The following is a 20,938-nucleotide window of genomic DNA, read 5'->3' on the forward strand; positions in this document are numbered from 1 at the left end:
GAACTCCGTTATATTTGCATATGAAGCGGGAATTGAAGAACGGATTTATATCCGTTTTGCGAAGACACATTTATGTGGCCAAGTGTAAATGGGGAAACGTTTTAACAAATCATATAGATATCCGATCAGAGAAAATGCATGAAGTGACCAGGTGTAGCCTAAACAGGCCCTTTCAGGTCTCTCTCACTGCGTTCAGCAGACTGTGTGCGGCAGAGATGAGGACTGTTTGAAACTCTTTTCAGTAAAACTTTGATGCGCATCGTCTTATGTAAGTTTAATACGTGAACATAACAAAAGATGTGAGCGCAAAACAATCGGGAAAAAAGTCCTTTCATGCAAATTATATATAGTCGCCAGTGGCGACCGCAGCAAAAACTTCACTCGCAAATTAATATTTTTGGTCGCAAATGCGACCATTTTAGTCGCAGTTTGGAGCCCTGCATTGATGTATGGTTTGACAATATTTTGCCGAGATACAACTATTTGAAATTCTGGAATCTGAGGGTGCAAAAAATCTAAATACTGAGAAAATCGCCTTTAAAGTTGTCCAAATGAAGTTCTTAGCAATGCATATTACTAATCAAAAATTACATTTTGATATATTTACAGTAGGAAATTGACTAAATATCTTCATGGAACATGATCTTTACTTAATATCCTAATGATTTTTGACGTAATTTGACCGCACACAGGTGAACATGGCAAGGTCAGCATTTGTTTTGACTGCAAACACCTGAATCAGGACGGGTGGACTTTAATCTGAGAGTTTGGACAGAGAGCATCATTGCCAGCACAGCTAACACACACAGTGAACAAAAAAACACATTAGCACCTGAATGCTGTAGCATCTGCTGGATGAATTCAATTCCACTAAACGGACCAAAAACACATCCTTAAAATCAACACAAAATCAACCTTATAAATGACCTCATTTACTGTCTGAATGCACACTTTAGGTCTGACTACACACGATTGTTATTCCAAATACAAAATGCTTGTAATCTTCAATCAAAATGCAATTATCTGCTCTGCCTCAGTCCAATCAATTCCTGATGGATAAGAAAGACATCAAATTATAAATGTAAAATAGATTGCAAACATCATGTCAGTTTAACTTTGTAGAAAGCCAAGAAATGAACCAACAATCAGATCAAGGCACGGAGCAAGATTATTACACAAGTCATTTATTTGCTCTTGATGTCTAACCCCAGTTCAGTATCAGGTAACTATCAGGTAAACTTGGCAAGGCCAAATACTGTGTACTGCAAATACAGGAGGGATACCACTCCTTGCGCTGTGATTGGCTGTGACGTAGTGGGAGGCTCTGATACCATCAGGTGCCAGGTGCAGACGGACAGAGGAGGGGTGGGGGAGTCTGACAGCACCAGCAGAGGTGAACGATCACCGCTTCTTTAAAGATGTCCGGATCATGTACAGAAAGATCATGGAGCCAAATCTGGTTCACATTAGGCTGGTTTTAAAAGGAAATATTGCAATGACATCCCCTCACACGGGACCCCAGGATAATTATTACTTCAGCGGAGGTGAGAAATTCCCGGGATGCCATTTAGCACATGGACAGATGACATCAGAGGAAACCTGTGGGGACCTGAGGCAAACATATGGAGCTAGAGAGCAGAAACAAACAGTTTACTAAACACCGCTTAAACATATTTATCATCACATGACAAGCCTTTCTGGCAACACACGCACACAGGCATGTTGAATGCTTGCTAAGAGATCGGATAGACCCCTAAGAAACATTTTAATTGGGGTGACAGCATCTCAAATACAAGAGGCTGTAATAACGTCACATTAATAAAATACAGAACACTTATACGTTTCTGTATAGGCCATTCGACAGAATTGGTTCAAAGTCAGAGTTGGAAAATGTGTCTTTTTCCAAAAAACGTGTATGTATGCAAATTGTATAATAGCCAAGGTACACATAATTGTGCAGTTAATTCTCATATTGAATTTTCAGAAGGTTTTGGAATATTTGTCCTCTCCCCAAATTTGTCACTACCAAAACACAGTAATAATAATTTAATTAAAAGGGTGATATTTACCTAAGATTTTGCTTACATCTAGATTGTAAATATATATTTTTTGCTATTTTATTAAAATATTTTCAGAGGTAAATCCATAACAATTACATTTTAAAAATAGTTTAAGTTTAATTCATGAGATTTGATGTATTTTTTTATTTTTAATTAATTTTTCTTTGTAAAAGGCAAAGTTGATTTCAAAGTTAAGGATTCAATAGTTTGAATATGCATTGAACCAAAAACTTCTTAATTCAGTAAAATGTTAAATCTTAACATCTTAATTCAGTAAAGTTTCATAGTTTACAAAGAAAATATAAAATAAATATTTTTTAACTTCACTTTTTAAGAGAATCAAAAAGATACTTATAAAAAAAAAAAAAATGATTTCAATATAATTCTCATGAGTTGAAATTTAGGGGTTAGGTTTAGGATTCGGACAGCTACCTCCCATTTGAAAGTACCCAATAAATGATGATTATATATATTAAGCTTACTAATATTTTAAATATTATTGTGGGTTTCAATAGATAATAGAAGGATAGTAATAAACATCTAAGATTTGAACACTAAAAATGTGTTTTTTGGTTGTGGGACAGCAATTTGCACCAGTTCTATAGAATGGCCCATACGTATCCGTTTCAGCATTTTTTAGCTATTTTATGCAAAGGCTACACTTTTTCCTCATCGCATCTTTCAAGATGTTTACCAGTCTTGACAGTTGCTCTGGCAGAAAGCCTTTCACAACGTGACTAATACACACACTCATAGTATGACCAAACATCCTACTTATACAATCACTTCTCTAGGGAGTTCAGATGGACAAGGACACACACACACACACATCTCCAGGGGGCCGTGGATAGAGACGCATTACGACGAGTACCCCCTCAAATCATAACGCATCAAACCCTTGCAGAGCTCCTCAGAACCTCAGAGAACAGAGATCTCACACTGCCTCCCAGCATCCCTGACATTTCATACATCACTTTGATAGATCACCTTATCAGTGCAGACGCTCGCCGGCACAAGAGCCATATTCATAAGGCCGCACGAGCCTACGAGCTGATAAAAGTATACGGCATATTCATCATTATCTTCTTAGCATTGTTTTGATGCGATAAGGGCTGAAAGCATTAAATGAGGATGCATTACTTCTAGCTGTAATTTCGCTTTCTGATGCAACAGGGCTGCAAATGTTGAAAAAGGAACGGTGACGGCTGAAGGTGTGTTGATGCTCTTTAGGAGCTGTTTCTGTGCCGAAGAGACTGCCGTGCCTCGTGGATCAATCAGAAGATATTGCAGGTTGTTGCCTATTATGGATGCAATATGGGGATGATGGGATTGGATGTGAGCGTGAAGCTGGTAAGATTAAAGAAATGAAAAATACAGCTTTTCGTTTTTAGCAGAGGTTCTTTATACACAGGGGGTGAAGATAAGAAAAACACTCTGGGCGGTGATAAGACTTCCAATGCTCATCCTGTGCTATGTCCCGATTATGCACTGAACAGAACAAAATAGAATTACACCATGTTAAAGCTTCAGTTTTTTTTTAATTCCTATAACCTGACAGATATCTTACCTGTCTCTGTGACAGTCTAAAGTCTGTAAACAATTTGTTTCACCAAAAGTGTTCATCTCAGTTACACTTATATATTTATATATTTCCAGTTAAACCTTTTTTTTTTTTTTTTTTACAATTTGCTTTAGTACAGTATACAATGTTAAAGCCAGCTTAATTTTGGAAACCATTATTAAATGTTGTTGTCTTATAACATGTTTTGTTTTTTTGGTTATACTTTATTTTACGGTGTCCTTGTTACAGCGTAACTACACATTTAAGTACTGAGTAATATCAGTTAACTACATGTACTTGTATGGTTAGGGTTAGGATGAGGTTTTGCTTTAGGGTTAGTTACATGTTATTATGCATAATTTATTGTTATTACTATAGTAAGCACATGTAACACATGTATAAAAAAGTAAGTGGGTCTTTATGGACCCTTTTCATAGACTATGATGACGTGTTCAGTTATTAAATATTAAATCTAGTAAAGTTTTAAATATTTTCATTTTTTAAAAATGTAATGTGCATGTAACAGGCTATACTTTGTGTTTTCTTTGGCATTTTTACACAGAACTGGTTGTATGAGTATTTCTAATACAACGGCAGAGGGAGTGACAACAAATTTTACATCTTACTCTCTTCTGTAATCAATCATTCCTTTTTCTTTTGCAATTGGGGCAAAGTTTTGCCAAGTATGACAACTTCTGCCTCTAAGAACCTCAGAAATGTGAAAAGAGCCTATTCATGAAAATATATAGTTGCATTTAAGTTTTAGTGAGGTGATCCTTCACAAGGGGATCATCATATTTAGGGCTCCTCCTTGGCATCTAAAACTTAGAAAACCGCTGTAATCGCACCTTCAGTTACAGGAAAAATCCTCCTGGAGAAACCTAAGGTTAAGTGGCTCGCTCCAGAGCACAATAGTGTCCGTTCATGGATCGTTCCTCAGGGATTTGAGCTTGCAACCTTTTGGTTACCAGCCAAGATCTTTAACTACTAGATTACACCACAATCTACTGAAAACAGAGTCCAGGAAAAGTCCAGCAGGCCTATATTGTGTAAACAGTTAAACACAACCTTTAGGATTAAGGCCAGGAGATGCATGAAAGCGAGAGAGAGAGAGACGGAGAGAGATGCCTATCCTAGCCCTTAAGAGATGTGCCAAGTCATATTATTAAAAACAATAAATGTATCAGGACAACAGACACACAAAATTACCCCCCACACAATCCAATTACGAGCACTCATATTCTCAGGTGCACTGAAGAAACCCTAACAGGTGCAAACGCTCATAGACACAAACTCGTAGACTTATCCCTGAAGAGCAAGCTACTTAAGTTGTCAGGCTCCGATCGGAGTCTTTTGGACAGGTGTACACACAAACATAATATCCCCAAAGAGTAAAGGAGTGGAGAAGGAGGGGGTGAAGTCTTAATTTCCTGTGTGATGTGGCAGCGACCTTCCCACCATGCCTGCACACACACAAGTTGGGATAGATGATTGTATTAGATGAGGTCATACACCTCACACACCTGTTCATATGACTCACACTGACAAGAGATCTGCTGAGAAGTGTTTATCTCCAGAGAATCTATTTCATACACACACTATTAGATGAGATCAACACAACACAGTGACATACAGCAGAAAAATAAGACAGATAGGAATCATTCACACACACACACACACACACACACACACACACTCATTGTGGAATGTATGCTCCTGTGTCCAGACAGCACAATACTTGTGAATGATCCTAACTGGCTGTTGCTATTCCAGGGCTGAGCTGTAAGTGTACTAGTGTGTGGGTTTACTTTACTATACTGTGAAGACAAAATTGCCTGCAGAATGGTCTGATGAACAAAATTTCCCTTTGAGAAAATCCTGTTTGATAATGTAAATAAATATGTGGTTTGTTTCAAGAATGCACAGATATTAAAATTATGTCTTACAATCATGTTACGGCAGATAAATTACCAATTGAAAGTGAAATACATTTTTATTAATTTAAAATTAATATATACAAATATATAATATAAAATGTATAAATAATCTAAATGTTATTAAATCAAATCAATTAAATTTAAATAAAAACAATTATATTAATTAAACTAACTTTTTTAATTAAACATTTATTTATTTAAAATTAAATTTAAAATAAAAACTGAAATCAGTCATTTTAGATGCTACACATAAACAACAGCATCAAAACATAATATCCATAATGAAAAATATATTTATATTTAGATTAAGTTTACATTCAACTGTGTTATTAAATTATGAATGTATTTAAAGACTAACTTTAAGTTCATGTTAAATTACTAAATGTAAAATAGTAGTGCATTTGTATTGTGTATTCCTCTTTTTTTTATTCTAAAAAAGCTCATCTTGAAACTCATCTTGAATGGCCTGAGTACATTTTCAGCAAATTTTCCTTTTTAGGTGAACTATTCCTTTAATAAAATCCATGTTGCAGTTTGAGTAATAATAGCAATAGTGATATTATCTTAACCAGCACCACTAGTTCTCCCTCTCCACACCTTTACTCTCAAAGTCTTTGTAACTTCATGTTTGGAGGCCTGTTTGCTGAGAGCCAAATTTGGACAGGGCTGCAGGAATTAAGCAGCACCTGAATATATACCACTTTATATATACCGGTGTTTGATATGAACTTATCATATGGTATCAAAGCGGAACTCAGTAAGTGTTACTGAGATGTGTTTTTGACCACTAGTGTGTACGTGTCTCTCCTCACCATCCAGACACCTTTAGGATATTTTAGTCCACGGACCAGCGCTGTTGACACCCATTCGCTCTAACACTTGTTCCTCCATCACACCTCTCCATCAAGCAACAAACACTCCACCCACAAACTGACACGCAGAAAGACAAGGATTCCTCCACATCTCATCTTCCTCTCAGAGGAGAATGGGTCATATGCAAATGAGTGTCTCCGCATGGGCAGTAGTTTCCCACAGGCAGCGGGAGAAAGAGTGCTCCCTCCCTCTCTGCACTCTTTCAATAGTCCTTTTCTTCTGCCGCTAAGCCCCTCTATGCCCGATAGTGGCCTGCTGCATAGGTAGCAAAACCCCTTTTCTCCCCCTCGCTGAAGCTTTAAAACACAATAGCTCACTTAAGCATGCACACACACACACAAACCAACCAATAAAGTACAACCGTGCACGGCTAAAAAGGGGGTTCATGAAACCTGGGCTCTTCTGAGTAGAATGAAAACGAGGGAGAGATGAAGGAGACAGAAATAAAGCGAAGGTTTTTTCTTTAGGAGTAATGCTTCCTCTCCTTCCATGGGACCAGTGATCATTAATCCCCGTTTGTAAAAGCACAGAGATGTTTGGAGGGCTGTTTGCTGAGAGCCAAATTTGGACAGGGCCGCAGGAATTAAGCAGCACCTGAAATGAACCGTGTACGGATTTCAGTTCTTTACGAGATGGAGGATGTTTCTATTAAAAATCCTTCTTTAAGACAAAATGAAACTAAAATTGACACTATTTACTATAAATATCCATAGTGACTTGGAAAATAATTCACAAGTGCACGTTATAACAAATAATTGTTTTTTGTTATTTTTCATAAACCTTCTCAACCTCTGAAAAAAAGTTTTTGCTTGCATAACCAAGGGTGTATGGGCAGGGGAAAATTATTATTCAACTATGTCTATCCAATTTAGCATGCAGTCTAACCAAATCTAACCAAAAGTCCCACCCCACATTATTTCTTATTGAAAATTCTGTTTCACTCAGGAATACAGTACAGTTCAAGACTTTTATTTATTTATTTGCTTGTTTATTATTTAAATAAATAGTTTTATTCAGAAAGGATGCATCGATCTGATCAAAAGTGACAGTAAAGTTTTGTAAACATTGATCATTTTACAAAAGGTTTCTATTTCGAATAAATGAGGTTCTTTATCAGTGAATCCTGAAATAAAACGTAATGGCTGAGGACAATTCAGCTTTGCCATCACAGGAATAAATTGTATTTTAAAATATATTCAAATAGAAACAGTTATTATAAATTTTGTAATAATAGTTCACAATATTACTGTGTTTTTGTTCAAATAAATGCAGCCTTGGAAAACATTTCTTTCTAAAAATCTCACCAACGCCAAACTTTTGAAGGGTAGTGTAAGTCACATGCTGTCTTATGTTGTGTGTATTGCCATGAGTGGCCTGAGTGGATATCACTATTGCCTATAATTGAGTCCCACTTCCCTTTCTTTCCTTTTCATTCACCTAATCAACAAAACAAAAGGGCCAATTTCCTTCTCTGACCCTTCTAAAGAGAAATGTGTTCAATGAAAGTGAAAACACAAACTAGACCTCAATCAAATAGAAATGCACAACCATGCTCTGTCTACAAGTTCTCAGTCACATACAGTGTTTCACGTTTCACATTCACACACCGGCCCTTGACAAGAAGGAAGCCATGTTTGTGATGCAAAGCACAGGAAGGGAGAGAAGAGGAGCTATCTTGCCAGTTTACAACAGTCCTTCACTGTCACCTCAGCAGGCCTCCAAAACACTGACCCCCATCTTCAACAAATCCCTCCCCCATGTGACCTCCACACGGGGGGCAAACTGAAAGGGAATGGGGGTAAGACGAAAAAAACAAGGGCTACTTCTGAGCTTTGTTACCTAGAGATCTATTCACAGAGTGTGTATTTGTGTGTGTTGGGGGCTTTAACACACAGCCAATTTGTTACGCTGGACGCCTCACAATGGCACGGGGGGGGGGGGGGGGTGAAGTCATACTTGAGGCAATGCATGGACGCCCATGGCAGAGGTCACTAAACATCACCCTGCTACTGTGTCTTAGAGAAAGGGTCAAAAGAGGAGAGGAGAGGGACGGAAAAGAGAGGAGAGAGCATTTCAGATGGACTTTTGGAGGAAGTCAACAAAAGCATGATGGATAAATGAAAATTTCCTCCTCGGCTGAACCTTGCGCACCAGGGAGAGACCCCTAAATGTTAGCAGATGGCTTTTAAAATGCCCTAGCAGTATGTCCCGTAGAAAAGCGGTCCTCCTAACTCATATATACCTACAGAAAAACAAACACATAAAAAAAATACTGCACAATTTCCAACTTAATGTGCATGAGTAAGAGAAAAACAAGCATGTGTGTTTATTGCTTTAAACCCCTAGAAAGTCTGGTACGGGGTGTGGAAATAGCCCAGCGCAGTAATTAAAGTTTTGTCAGCCAAATAAATTTTGCTACACCCATTTTATCACAGAGCTGGCAGTAGCCTGACGTTGGCCATAGCTCTCCAAAGGTAATGACAGTAAACAAACTAAATATTTCTCATCATTCATTGGGTGTATTTGTATAAACGCAGCTGGGTAAAACTTTGCGGGTTCTGCTCATTTCAGAGGTGTAAATCCTTCCCTTAAAACGTCTTGGAATAAAAATACAGTCTTGCTAAAGTTCTTTTGAAATGTAACCTCCATTTTAGAATGCCACTACAAAGCACAGCACGCCCAACAGCCGCTGCCATGTTTATTTTCTTAGCCATGCTAATACCGGTCAGCCACATTCCTCTATTCCCAAACTGGGAGGTTTCAAATTGCCCTCCAGTACTCTCGAAGAGAGCCAAAGGAGGAAGGGACAGAAGGAGAGCTGTCCTGTGAACAACACCTGTCGTCTTGCGGACTATTAGCACCTTCACGTTTACAGCTCAAGCCCCTGATCGCCTTCATGTTATGTGCCACGAGAAGCCCAAGTGGCTGGGAACATCTTTAGAACCAGTCCCATGCGAAAAGGTGAAAAAAGACAGACTGGCACACAGTTAAAGTGTTTTGAGATTACGTATGTTCAGAAGTGATATACTCGAGATGCTCTCTGTCTGCCTTTGGAGCTGTTGGTGATATAAGCAAGGCGTGCTTTTAAATAAGATTGATTAAGGCTTTACTGCACAGCAACACAGTTTTCAAGATGTTTAGACACAGTTCACCTTCCTCGCATTCTGCAGATAACTTCACCTGAGACAGCTTTAAATACTCTGAAAAACTGTTGACTATTTAGCATTCCAATCCAAGACGGAGAGTCCAAATCTCTGGGTTGTTCCCTGGGCCTCAAGTTTACTCAGTTTACCAAACTACAGGCTTGCTCAATGATGAAAAATGTCTATTTTTCTGTATCTCTATAGAATTGAGCATATTTTGTTTTCAAGGTAGGCCATTCAGTCAGCTCTACAGAGTAAAAAGTCAGAGAGGACTAATGAATTCTCTAGCTTGTAAAACATTCTTCACCTGCCCAACAGCTCATCTCGAGGTTAACACCCTGCCTTTAGTCAAAGCAACAGGCAAGTCACAGATTTTTCACCTGATGGTGAAGTGCTGCTGTCACATGCTCAAAGTGTCTGGTAAAAGCTTCAGCACCAGGAAAAAAAACTGTTACGATCCCCTCAGCCCCTGTGTAGAAACCACTGTAACCTTTACAAATTCTCCAAATGAAGGTAGGCTATATTACTGCAATATGACTCATAAGTGAGAGTCAAGAACTTTTATTGATAGCCAAAAAAAGAAAGATTAGTAGAATGGTATAGGCCATATTTACTGCTTCGGCCCACACTAATGCAAGTCATGTGACCAATTAAGAGCATCATAAAAAAATAAAAAGTACAGTTCTCAAGCAAATAATGTTGCCTTAATGAGCTATTATAATCTTTCAAGACACACGAGTTACTATGTTGGGATGACCTTCCAACATGACAGAGAAAAATGACTAAGTGAAATAACTAATAACTAATAACTAAGTGTTTGGTAATTATTAATGTTTCTAAACATATCTACGTTTGTTTGTTTTTGCATTTTAAAGTATATATTTATGTGTGACTGCAAACTGTCTCCATGTGTGTTTTATCAGGACAGCAATGTTGCCAACTATTAGGCCTTCTGATAAGAGCCACAATCATAGAAGACCTAAGGGGGAGATTTTAAGTGAAGTGAAGTACTGCCAAGTATGGTGACCCATACTCGGAATTCGTGCGCATTTAACCCATCCAACACAGCAGTGAACACACACACACCGTGAAAACACACACACCGTGAACACACACCTGGAGCAGTGGGCAGCCATTTATGCTGCGGCGCCTGGGGAGCAGTTGGGGGTTCAGTGCCTTGCTCAAGGGCACCTCAGTCGTGGTATTGAGGGTGGAGAGAGCGCTGGACATTCACTCCCCCCACCTACAATCCCGGGCCGAGACTCGAACCCGCAACCTTTGGATTACGAGTCCGACCCTCTAACCATTAGGCCATGACTTCCCCGTAAATTAGGTGTGATTGTTAAGTCGGTGAAGGTTGTGTGAATTATAATTAGAGCTGAAGATGTTATGAACAAACAGTTTAGTACCGTTCATATCACATAACTTTACAAGATACTTTATAGTGTTTAAGCCTTCTGTGGCTGATTCAAAATAGTTCTAAAGTAAATGAGTTGAAATGAAAAACATTCCATTCATCTTGATTATGGTAATTAAAATGAAGGTACGTCTGGTAAACACAAGGTGAATCCATCTAGAAGTCAGTTTGCCTCCAGTGAACATTTACTGTTGGCCTTTACACCAAACGGTGAAGCACTCAGGCGGCCACATTCCAATTATACACGGTCTGATCAACACTCCTCACGGCGGCGCGGAGGGGGAGGGGCGTATGTTAATGACCCAGGCTCCCGTACCGGGAGCGCTCCGAGGTCAGTCCGTGACTTCAAATAATGAACGGTCAGGACGCGTAAAGCGCCTGCGAGCGCTCATAGAAGAAACACTTAAATTAATGTGGGTTTATATGATCAAGATGATTAAAATGATAAAACAAGCTTTATTTAATACAGAAGGGCTGAGTTGAAAATTAAATGACGTTAACGTGTCATCAAAAGCTATCTCTGGAGGTGTTCATATGATAAATAAGCACAAGCAGGTGCTGTTGCACGGCTCAGGTGCGTCTCCGCGTTCAGATACCTGCAGTGCAGTGAGCAGTGCCAAAACGCCCTATGACAAAGCACTTATATCAACCCAACACCGCAGAAAAGCGCTGCAAAACGACCCTCAAGCCTCACGGTGTAAAATCATTGTAGGTTTCGAAACAATTTCAGAACACGCCTATACTTTTACCGCTTGGAAAAAAAAATTCAAGAGCGATGCTCCAGCACCTATAATATAAGTACCGAGGATGCTCTTTCCACTGTAGCGATGCTTTTAAGAGTAAGAGCTATAGAAAGCCGAATGATAACAGGCACCCATCCCTTCTGCAGATAAAAACAAACGACAACAGCAGCTGAGAGTGAGAAGGCATGCGAAAAACACTACACATACATCTTTTTTATACCTGCACAAGTTGACATTTGCTGCAACGCACGAGAAACGCCTCCCGTCTGCTTTCAAAATGAGACAATATATCTCAGAGAGAGAAAAAGAAGGATTCCTTCCTTGTCAGCAAGTTCAGGTAGCAAAAAACAATAGCGAAATGGTCAAATAGCATTTACGAAAAACCTAAGTGACATTTTTATCCTCCCCTCCGATCAGGTAAGCACATATTTACAGGTCGCTCACACACGCGCGCGCTGAGAGATCCGCTACATGGCGCGCGCATGGCGTCAGTCTGAGGAAAAGTGTCTTTCTTCACTCATCTCTTCACAAAAAAAGACACTTAATAAAACAGATGAGCCGACGAAATTAAAAACGGTGGGCTTTTGATCTAAAAAGACCGAGTTTGGACGAATAAAAATGTTTTAAAAGTATTTTCAAGTGTATATTCCCTATCTCACGCGCGCAAGCGAGAAGTAAAGCACGCCTCGCGTTTCTCGCTATCGATTTCCTTCGTAAAATTACTCAGGCTCACGTCTATACCTCTGGACACAGCTTGCCGGATAAATCGTTATAAATCAAAAGAACAAATCGCAAGTACGATTTACCACACATAAACCCGAAACCTACACAGTTACGGACATGCATTACAAAGCGGATGCATAAAGTCCCCAAAACAAATAAACTGTCAGTGCAGTAAGTCCAGCTGCAGCAGCGCGATTTATCAGCTCGGGATGAATACGCATTCCTTATATAGGCTGCAGCAGTTGTTCTAGCAGCAGACAGCCCTTCAGATTCCTTTCCTTTTCTCTTCAGCGTTACCACCCAACTAGAAATGTGGCAGGCTGGCTGCACAAACAGGTTGCTTTACCTGGCATCGTGCTCCAGAGCTCTCTGAGACCCGATCCCGCTGGGACGCTTAGACTGGCAGGACTGTTACATAAACACACCCTTATTTTTTGCTTTGTAAACTTCAATCGGAGTTCAAGAAGAAAACTTTCCTGTCAAACATCACCGCGAACTGCATGCATGCCCCTGTTTTCCAATCCAGCAGCAACACAGAGAGAGCAACGTGCTGCTGTTATCAGGCAGTTTCTTATGAGCTATATGACAAAAGTGCGACTTGTAGATAGTAAAACAAGCCAAACTGTCACATCGGTGATTTAAAGCTACGTATTCATAAATATTACTGTAAAATGTTAACACACATACTACTATTAGAGGTTATTCTTAGGATTCTGCTAGCTCGCTAGCTACCTGCTACCACGCAGACAGCGGAACAGCCCACTGCAGATTTATCAAAGTTTGTTGTTAACGAAAATAAAACAGAATCCTCTCAAGCCACCGCTCTATTCCCAAACACGTATTTATGAAAGCATTTCCACCACTTCAATCGCTCAAACTGATTCATGTGAAACCAAATCACCCGCATCGGACCAAACAGGTACATTTAGAACGAGAAAAGAAGTTTCAATTCGTTCGAATCTAAAGAAGGGGATTCTAAAAATGACGACCAGCAGGAGTAACAGATTCGAATAGAATGGATTTTTCCAAACCCAAAAGCTTTATAAAGTGAACTCAGGGCGAAGGGGAATAAAAGGGGAAACAAAAGCGACAGTCACTTGTATGGGACTGGCTGCGTATAACGGTCCGCGCTCGCGCTGTGCACCGCTAGGCGGTGAGAGAGTCGCGAGCGCGGCAGGTATAACGGTACACTAGATAGGGGCTATAACACGGCGCTACTTTCCAGCACTTTGTGGGGCTCGAGAAGTTCTGCCAGCGGCCCGGAGTCCAGAGTTGAATAAAAACAGCAGTCGCCAAGCAAAGCGAAGGGTTTTTACTCACCGTTTGTCCTCCTCGGGTTCGCCTGCTTTCTGCGCTTACACCTGGGGCCATCCGCCATGATCCTTTCGCTGTGTCTAAATGCTGCTGGAGAGTCACCTCCTCTCGCCCCCACACCTCCCCTCCCTCCCTTCTACTCCACCTCCCCTCCCTGCACCTGGTTTACGACACTCGGCTTTACGACATTACCTTCTGGCTCCTATACCTCTCTCTCTGGCGCTCAGACCCCTGTCTCTGGCCAACTCCCGCCCCTCGCACCACGCGCTCCGAAACGCTCGCTGATCAACCTGTTCATGTATAGGGAGAGGAAACGCTATTTTGATTGACAGTTCCAAAGAAACACGAGTGTCTGGACAAAACAAACATTTCCAAGCCCATCACACGGAAAAGCGCTTCGGTAAACATTTAACCTGAATCCAGCGAGATGTGTTTTTTTAAACTTAGGGGGCGGGGAAAGTTTGACGCGTGCACCTGTTTATGGCGCACACACACAAGCATACACAGTCACACAATCTTTGCTGCAACTTTTCTCATTCATGACGAGGCAGAAATCTGCTTGTCATAAGACTAGTCGCAGCAAGATGTAGACAGTAACTTTTTATAGAGGGGCCACTGGCTAGCTGTCACCTTAATGAACATTTATATGGGGTAGTTTTATTAAAATAAATAACTTTTGCGGCCATAACCTGAGCGGTACTCACATCTAAAAGAATCAAATAAATTAATACCGTTTAAGATAACACTTTATTTTAAGGTGTCCTTGTTACACAAGTTACATCTAGCCTACTTACTACTACTAATAATAATGTATGCATAATTACATGCAAGTAACCCTAAACCAAAACCTAACCCTACCTATATAGTACGTACGTGTAGTTAATTAATATTACTCAGTACTTAAATGTAGAATTACACTGTAACAAGGACACCTTAAAATAAAGTGTAACCCTATTTAATATTTAATTATTTGACCCCTAGCATGAACAGCGATAGGAAAGAAAGAATCTTATTTAATTACTTAATAATAAATAAATAAATACAATTGGGCGTTTTAATCATAAAGTGTTTAACATTACCATTGTTTTCCCATTTTGCGACAAAATGTAGCAGGGTAGCCTATAAGGGGTAAGTTGTCACCGTTGAAACCTGCCATTAAAAAGCCTCAACCTGACATATAAGGGGAAAAAAACATTGTCTAACCATAAAGCCTTAATTATAAAACCTTACTTTATTGTATTCCTGTGTCATTTGTGCAAAGAGCTATTGCAAAAAATATGTTGATTTTGGAATATTAGTTTCAGAAGATAAAATTAAATATTATTTAAGTTGATATTGAACTGGGTTTTGCGACTTCAGAACTTCAGTACTGATTTACAGTCCTTGTGACAATTTTCCTATTCCCCAATCTCTTATTTGTTATAGGCTATACTTATAGCTAACTCCAGATAGCTGTATCAGAAAAAGTCTGTATCTGACAAAATCATTTAAATCATTTATATGGAAGTCAATTTTCCCCATAAGTTTTGAATTATATATAACTGTTTTTATTTAGTCCATATTGAATTCAAAGGAACATGTTTGAAACTTCAAAGCAGTGCCATTCATTTTTTAATTATTAATCATCATGTCACATGCCTGATGTTATCAGTGGCTGATGTAGCTGAGTTTTTGTTTTATCTGAAAAAAAAATGTCTATCACTAAAGAGTGCACATCTAATTTTTTACGGAATAAACACTTTAGTGAAATGAGCATATCTAATGCACTTCACAGTTCTTCAGGTTGGCAAAAGATTTGTCAGTTTACTAAATAACTGTGACATTTGGTATAATGCTATTTGCCTAATGTTTACTGGCACAAACGCATAGATATGTGTTGTAGGAGGGTCTGTATATTCATATTAATTTAAAGTATGAAGGAAATATGTGTTCGAGTGTACGTGTGTGCGACAGAGTAGGAAGGAGGAATGCAGTGTGTGTCCCAAGGCACAGGGAGGATCATGGGACCCTCACTGCAATGATTCAGTCCTCCACCCAAAGAAAGAGCTCGCTGTTCCCCAGGGATGTTTACTCCTCTGACTCTGAATAGGGAGAGAATGCGTGAGAGGCAGAGAGAGAGACAGAGAGAGGCCGACTGACACCAACTAAAAAGGAACTGAAGGCCAGAGAAAAGTTAGATGTAGAGAAACGTTTGAGAGAATGAGTTTAGTCAGGCCTAATTGCATTCCAAAGATTTTCAGGTGTTTTATACATTACACCCAATAAAAAATGTTTTATCTGGTCAAGTACATACATATGAATGCAGCAGCCAAAACATGAGCTAGCGCATTTATATGACACATTGGGCTGAAGCACCAACATGGTACATCTGAAGGTCTGCCGTTCTCTGTTACAGGTCACAAAAGCAAGTGCTGCAGCAGTGGAGGGTAGCGCTATTCTTGTACCTGATGACTATCAGGTTTCTGTCAGACCTCTGTCAGACCTGTGGTGTACTTAGCATGGGTCTGCAGTGTACAGTCCGCTCTGATTGAGTGAAAACACTATAATCTCACAATGATATGTTGCAGATCAAAGCTTGTTGCATAAGTCTATATGTAAAGAAAATATTCAATATTTCCTTCCTCCATTACTCTTTAAGTACTAACTGAAAATGAAAATTATGTAATTTACTCACCTTGTCATTCCAAGCCCGTATCGCTTACTTTCTTCCACAAAAGGAGAAATGTTTCAAAATTGATTCAAATGAACCATAAAAGTATCATAAATGTCTAAGATAGCTTTCTGATATTCTCTGATAATCTTCATCTCCTGCAAGTGTTTAACTTAGAAATCACTATGACCAGAACATCAAGTGAGAGAGTTGAACAGATCAGTCTGAATCATTCAGAACATATTTGATACAACGAATCAGATCAGTTGATTAATTTCTGATTCAATGGGGGCTGCTCAAACGGAGGAATGCAGTGAAAATGTGTCTTTCCTAGACCAGGCCCTCTGAGGCTTTAAGGCTAGAGTCCTTCTCAGAATTAAATGCTAGAATGAGACTGTCTAGTAAGTGCATGGCTATGTCATACATGTTTCCACCCTATGGCCAGGGCACAAAAATACTATTAAAATTATAATTTAAAGAATACTTTATATAAAAATATATATATATTAAAAGATGTGATTCATTTACAACAAAACAAAACCTTAACCTTAACTTCAAAAAATCTTATCTTGAATAACATAATAAAACTGAACAAGCTCAGTGTTGATTCATTTTCAGTTCATAAATTTTTAGTGAATTGGAATCTGTGCAAAGGATTGTGGGTGATTGAAGGATATGAAGGATACACCTGGTGCATCCTTCAAAAAAGGCCAAATGAAGGGCACAAGGCACTAAGGATACTTCAAACTATGACGTCCTTCAACGGAGCTTAATGCAGCCTAGATATGCATCCTTATAATGCGTCCTTTCGTTCGAGAAACACCCAATAAATCATATTAGTTGATTCATTTGTGATTCATTAAATCAGATCAACTGATTAATTTTGATTTAATTAATCAGATCAGAAAATAATTATTTTAAGTACATGAATAATTAGTAAATTATTTCAACATCAGATCATATGATTCATTTGAGATTCAGTAAATCAGATTAATAAATTGACTCAAATGCACACTTTATTCAACAATTCACTATTTTTCTCATGAACTCTTAACTTTTTGTGTTCCTCAGTAGAAATAAAGTCCAACAGGTTTGAAACAACATGAGGTTGGGTATAATGACAGAATTGTCATTTTTGAGATTAATCCTTTTAACATCCTGTGTGTTCTCGTCTTGCATTTCAACTGCAGTATGAAAACTGTTTCCATAATACGAACCCAGATAATGAGGTCTGAAAAGAACTATGACCTTCTTAAACGTTCCAAAGCTGTCTATGTTTAATCAAATCTGAAAACGCTCTACAGGTGAGCAATGGTCATGAGAACAGGAAGTGGAAAGGGAAATGAAACAATGGTTAGGAGACAAATGACAGGGCAATTTCATTTTGAATGTTTAGAGAGAAGACAAGCTCTATGTTGAAAGCAATATCCTCTAAGTACATAGCGGGATCTTTGCAGAGAAAAACCCAACATTAGTTTAGAAATGCCCCTGGTTATAGCCTCAAATACCCTCCCTGTCATCTGTCTAACCCTCTCCAACCCATGGCCTCTTTCACTTCATCAAACAGACAACAGACAGAGCTGAGTAAGGTACCTGTCCCTTCATCATTAAGCCAGTTCGCTCTGCCTATGGCTGCTGACAGTGAATTATTCAACAGGACAAAGTGCTCTGTGGCTGTGCAGAGGCTTTAAAGAGTAACAGATAATAATAGCATTAATGTCCATAGAATCTTGTTAAGAGAGTTAGCATTCGGCTCTCTGCCTTCCTATATATATATATATATATATATATATATATATATATATATATATATTCACATGCTGCATATAATGGAAAAGAGCGATGTGGAAAAGGGTGGACAGGTTTGGCTGTCCATAATGAAGGGGTTTAAGCTATGTTCCCCTACTGGCCATAACCATTGCAATAACTGGGAGCTGAGGTAGAGTTGCAGAAAGACATTTTTTGGAAGAAGTGAGGTAAGCGGCTTCTGGTGGGATTAAACGAACATCATCGTTCTGAACCTTCACTGGGAATTTCGCTGGTACATGGTCCTGTCCTGAAAGAAATCTCTGAAATTGTGCTGACTTCGTGAGGACTTGGAATAGCGGAACAGTAAAATATTATTTCATGGTTTAACTTGTTTTGACCAGGCACCAGTTATATTCTCCTAGTTTGCCAGCGACCAGAGCGGCTGTCCAGCTGAGTTGGCTCCAGGTGCCACTATGGTCCAGCAGGCGGGCCGACGGGCAAGCTCAGAGACAGAGTGAAGGTGAAAAACAGACGTTCCCTGGCTAAGGGAAAAAGAAAAAGAAGAAAAGCATTTCAGTGAAGGGCAGGCTTCATCAGAGATCAATGATGAGGCGTTTTGAAAACCACACACGCGCTCTCTCTCTGCTGGTACTAACCGACTGGAAAAAGACGGGGCCATTATTCTGTGGAAAGTCCAGTCTATTACCATTTTCCTTGGATGCCGCCATTTCGACATGAAGTCATATTTTCTTGCAACGATGGAAAACAAAGAGTAAAAATAATGCTACTGCAAATATTAAAACAGTATAATAGCGCACAGTCACTATGCTATTAAAATAGCAGTCTGAAAGCCAGTAGCCTCTATTGCTGGTTACTGGTGACGGGACCACCCAGCAGGACAAAATTAAAACCCAACAATATCTGCAATCCAAGACCTGCTGGTTTCAATCCACCGGGCATACTGAGATGCCAGTTTAACAGGAGCGGTGTGGTGACTTCATCAATGGAGGTTTTATATTTCATTAAAGCAACTGACCTCATACTACAAACAATTTATTCAGTCATTTTTCCACTGTACATCCATCTCCTCACCTGTTACCTATTCCAATCCCATTTACCTTTTCCTTTCACTGGGCTAAAGACGAAGAGAAGGAGTGGGCCATGAAGACAGGAAGAAAGAGTGTGAAAGAAAGAGACAAGATTGAAGGAGAGACAGCAACATGAGTGGGGGGGGGGGGTAGAAAGCTATCCTCACTGCTCTACATTAAGGGATCAGGCCGCATCTCTGTAAATGAGTATTGATCCTCCTCCTGGCGGGATCATTTAGGAGATTAATGCTGGCAGTGCTATTGGGGGGGGGGGGGGGGGGGGGGGGGTCCAGTTGGTCCAGGAGGGAGCCGACTCAGAGCTGCCCAGGACAGAGAGCCTGCTGAGGGGCTACGTGGAGAACAAGCCCCTGCCTCCCCTCCTAACCATCTGGACTAACAGCTCAGGGCGCCAGCTGTGTGGGGGAAGGGAGAAGATGGTGTGTGTATGTGTGTTGTGTGTGTGTGGGGGGGTAAAGGATTGAAAGAGAGAGAAAAAGGAAGGAAGAGAAATGGAAATGCAAAGGACTGCTAAAGAAACAGGAAAACATACATAAAAAGAAAGAGGCAGGGAAAATCAGCTTAAAGTTATTTGTGTAAGGCTCATTTGACACATGGACACGTTGAAGAAACGGGTGATTTAAAGTGGCGAGAGAGGAGAGGAACAGAAAGCGAGAAGAATGAAAGAGAAACACAGGTGGCAAGTACAACTGGAGAAACAGAGAAAGATTAAAAAACAAATGGAGGATTATGGTAGAAACTGACAGGTATGAAAGAAAGAAAGAAAGAAAGAAAGAAAGAAAGAAAGAAAGAAAGAAAGAAAGAAAGAAAGAAAGAAAGAAAACGAAAAGAAAGAAAGAGAGTGGTGATCATAATGGATGGAGATAAAAACTAGAAACTCAAGCAACCCTCGGGAATGTGTTCAGCATGAGGCATTAGCCATCTTCCATTACAGTATGACAGTAAACAGAAGTGTAATAATCTTAAACTAGGGACAGACCATCAAGGATCAAGGTAATTCAAACAGGCATTTTCCAGAAACTAAACTGATTTGAAGACCCCATGAAATGGCTTGACGAGCATTGTTTTGTGTTAACATTAAACAGGAAGTTTGGGTGGGATGCACTGAAGGGCCTTTTGAAATATAACCAATCAATTTTTGTTTTAATATTTCACAGAAGCATAATTAGCTGTGTGCTAGTGAGTTGCAGGTGGTGGTGTGGTCACATTTATGATTGTTTGGCAAATTTTCATGAGCAAAATCCAGTCATTACAATTGGAATCTATGTAATTAGGAATTTCATGTGAGGGCAAAAGTTTTCTCCATGCAGATTTCGCAACAGGTTCAAGTCAGATTTACTTTGTTAACCAACAAAAAAAACTGCTTGGTTTGAAAGTGACTTTTGTGTGAGATGTGCTTCATAATGCTATACTATTGACAATAGGCAATGAGCCTTTTAACATTCTCGTTCTACAGAACATGCAAAAACTTGGATAAACTTTTGAGTGCAAGATATATCATCAATATCTTTTATCTGTATACCAGAAGAAGTACTTTTTGAAGTACACTGTAGCATACAGATAACCCCAAAGCTCATTGACAAGGATTAACAGCCACATTTTTGGGGGGACTAAGAACTTTGGATATAAAGTGCACACATTTATACTGAAATGAAAGCTGTC

General features: G+C 39.4%; 1 protein-coding gene across 3 annotated transcripts in view; it reads right to left on the reverse strand.

Moving 5' to 3' along the window:
* Positions 1-14,195, reverse strand: part of LOC306857821 (zinc finger E-box-binding homeobox 1-like) — a 69,954-nt gene extending 55,759 nt beyond the window's left edge. Inside the window, exon 1 of one of the 3 annotated variants that reach the window (XM_079398010.1) lies at positions 13,778-14,195. In XM_079398010.1, the coding sequence (XP_079254136.1) occupies positions 13,778-13,835 (58 nt within the window). In that variant the 5' untranslated portion in view covers positions 13,836-14,195. Of the gene's footprint in view, positions 1-11,954; positions 12,688-12,803; positions 13,002-13,777 lie in introns of those variants that run through there. The other 2 variants (XM_079398012.1, XM_079398011.1) reach the window with 2 other exon arrangements.
* Positions 14,196-20,938: the final 6,743 nt, after the last annotated feature.

Source organism: Barbus barbus (assembly GCF_936440315.1).
Source record: "Barbus barbus genome assembly, chromosome: 38".
Lineage (NCBI taxonomy): Eukaryota > Metazoa > Chordata > Actinopteri > Cypriniformes > Cyprinidae > Barbus > Barbus barbus.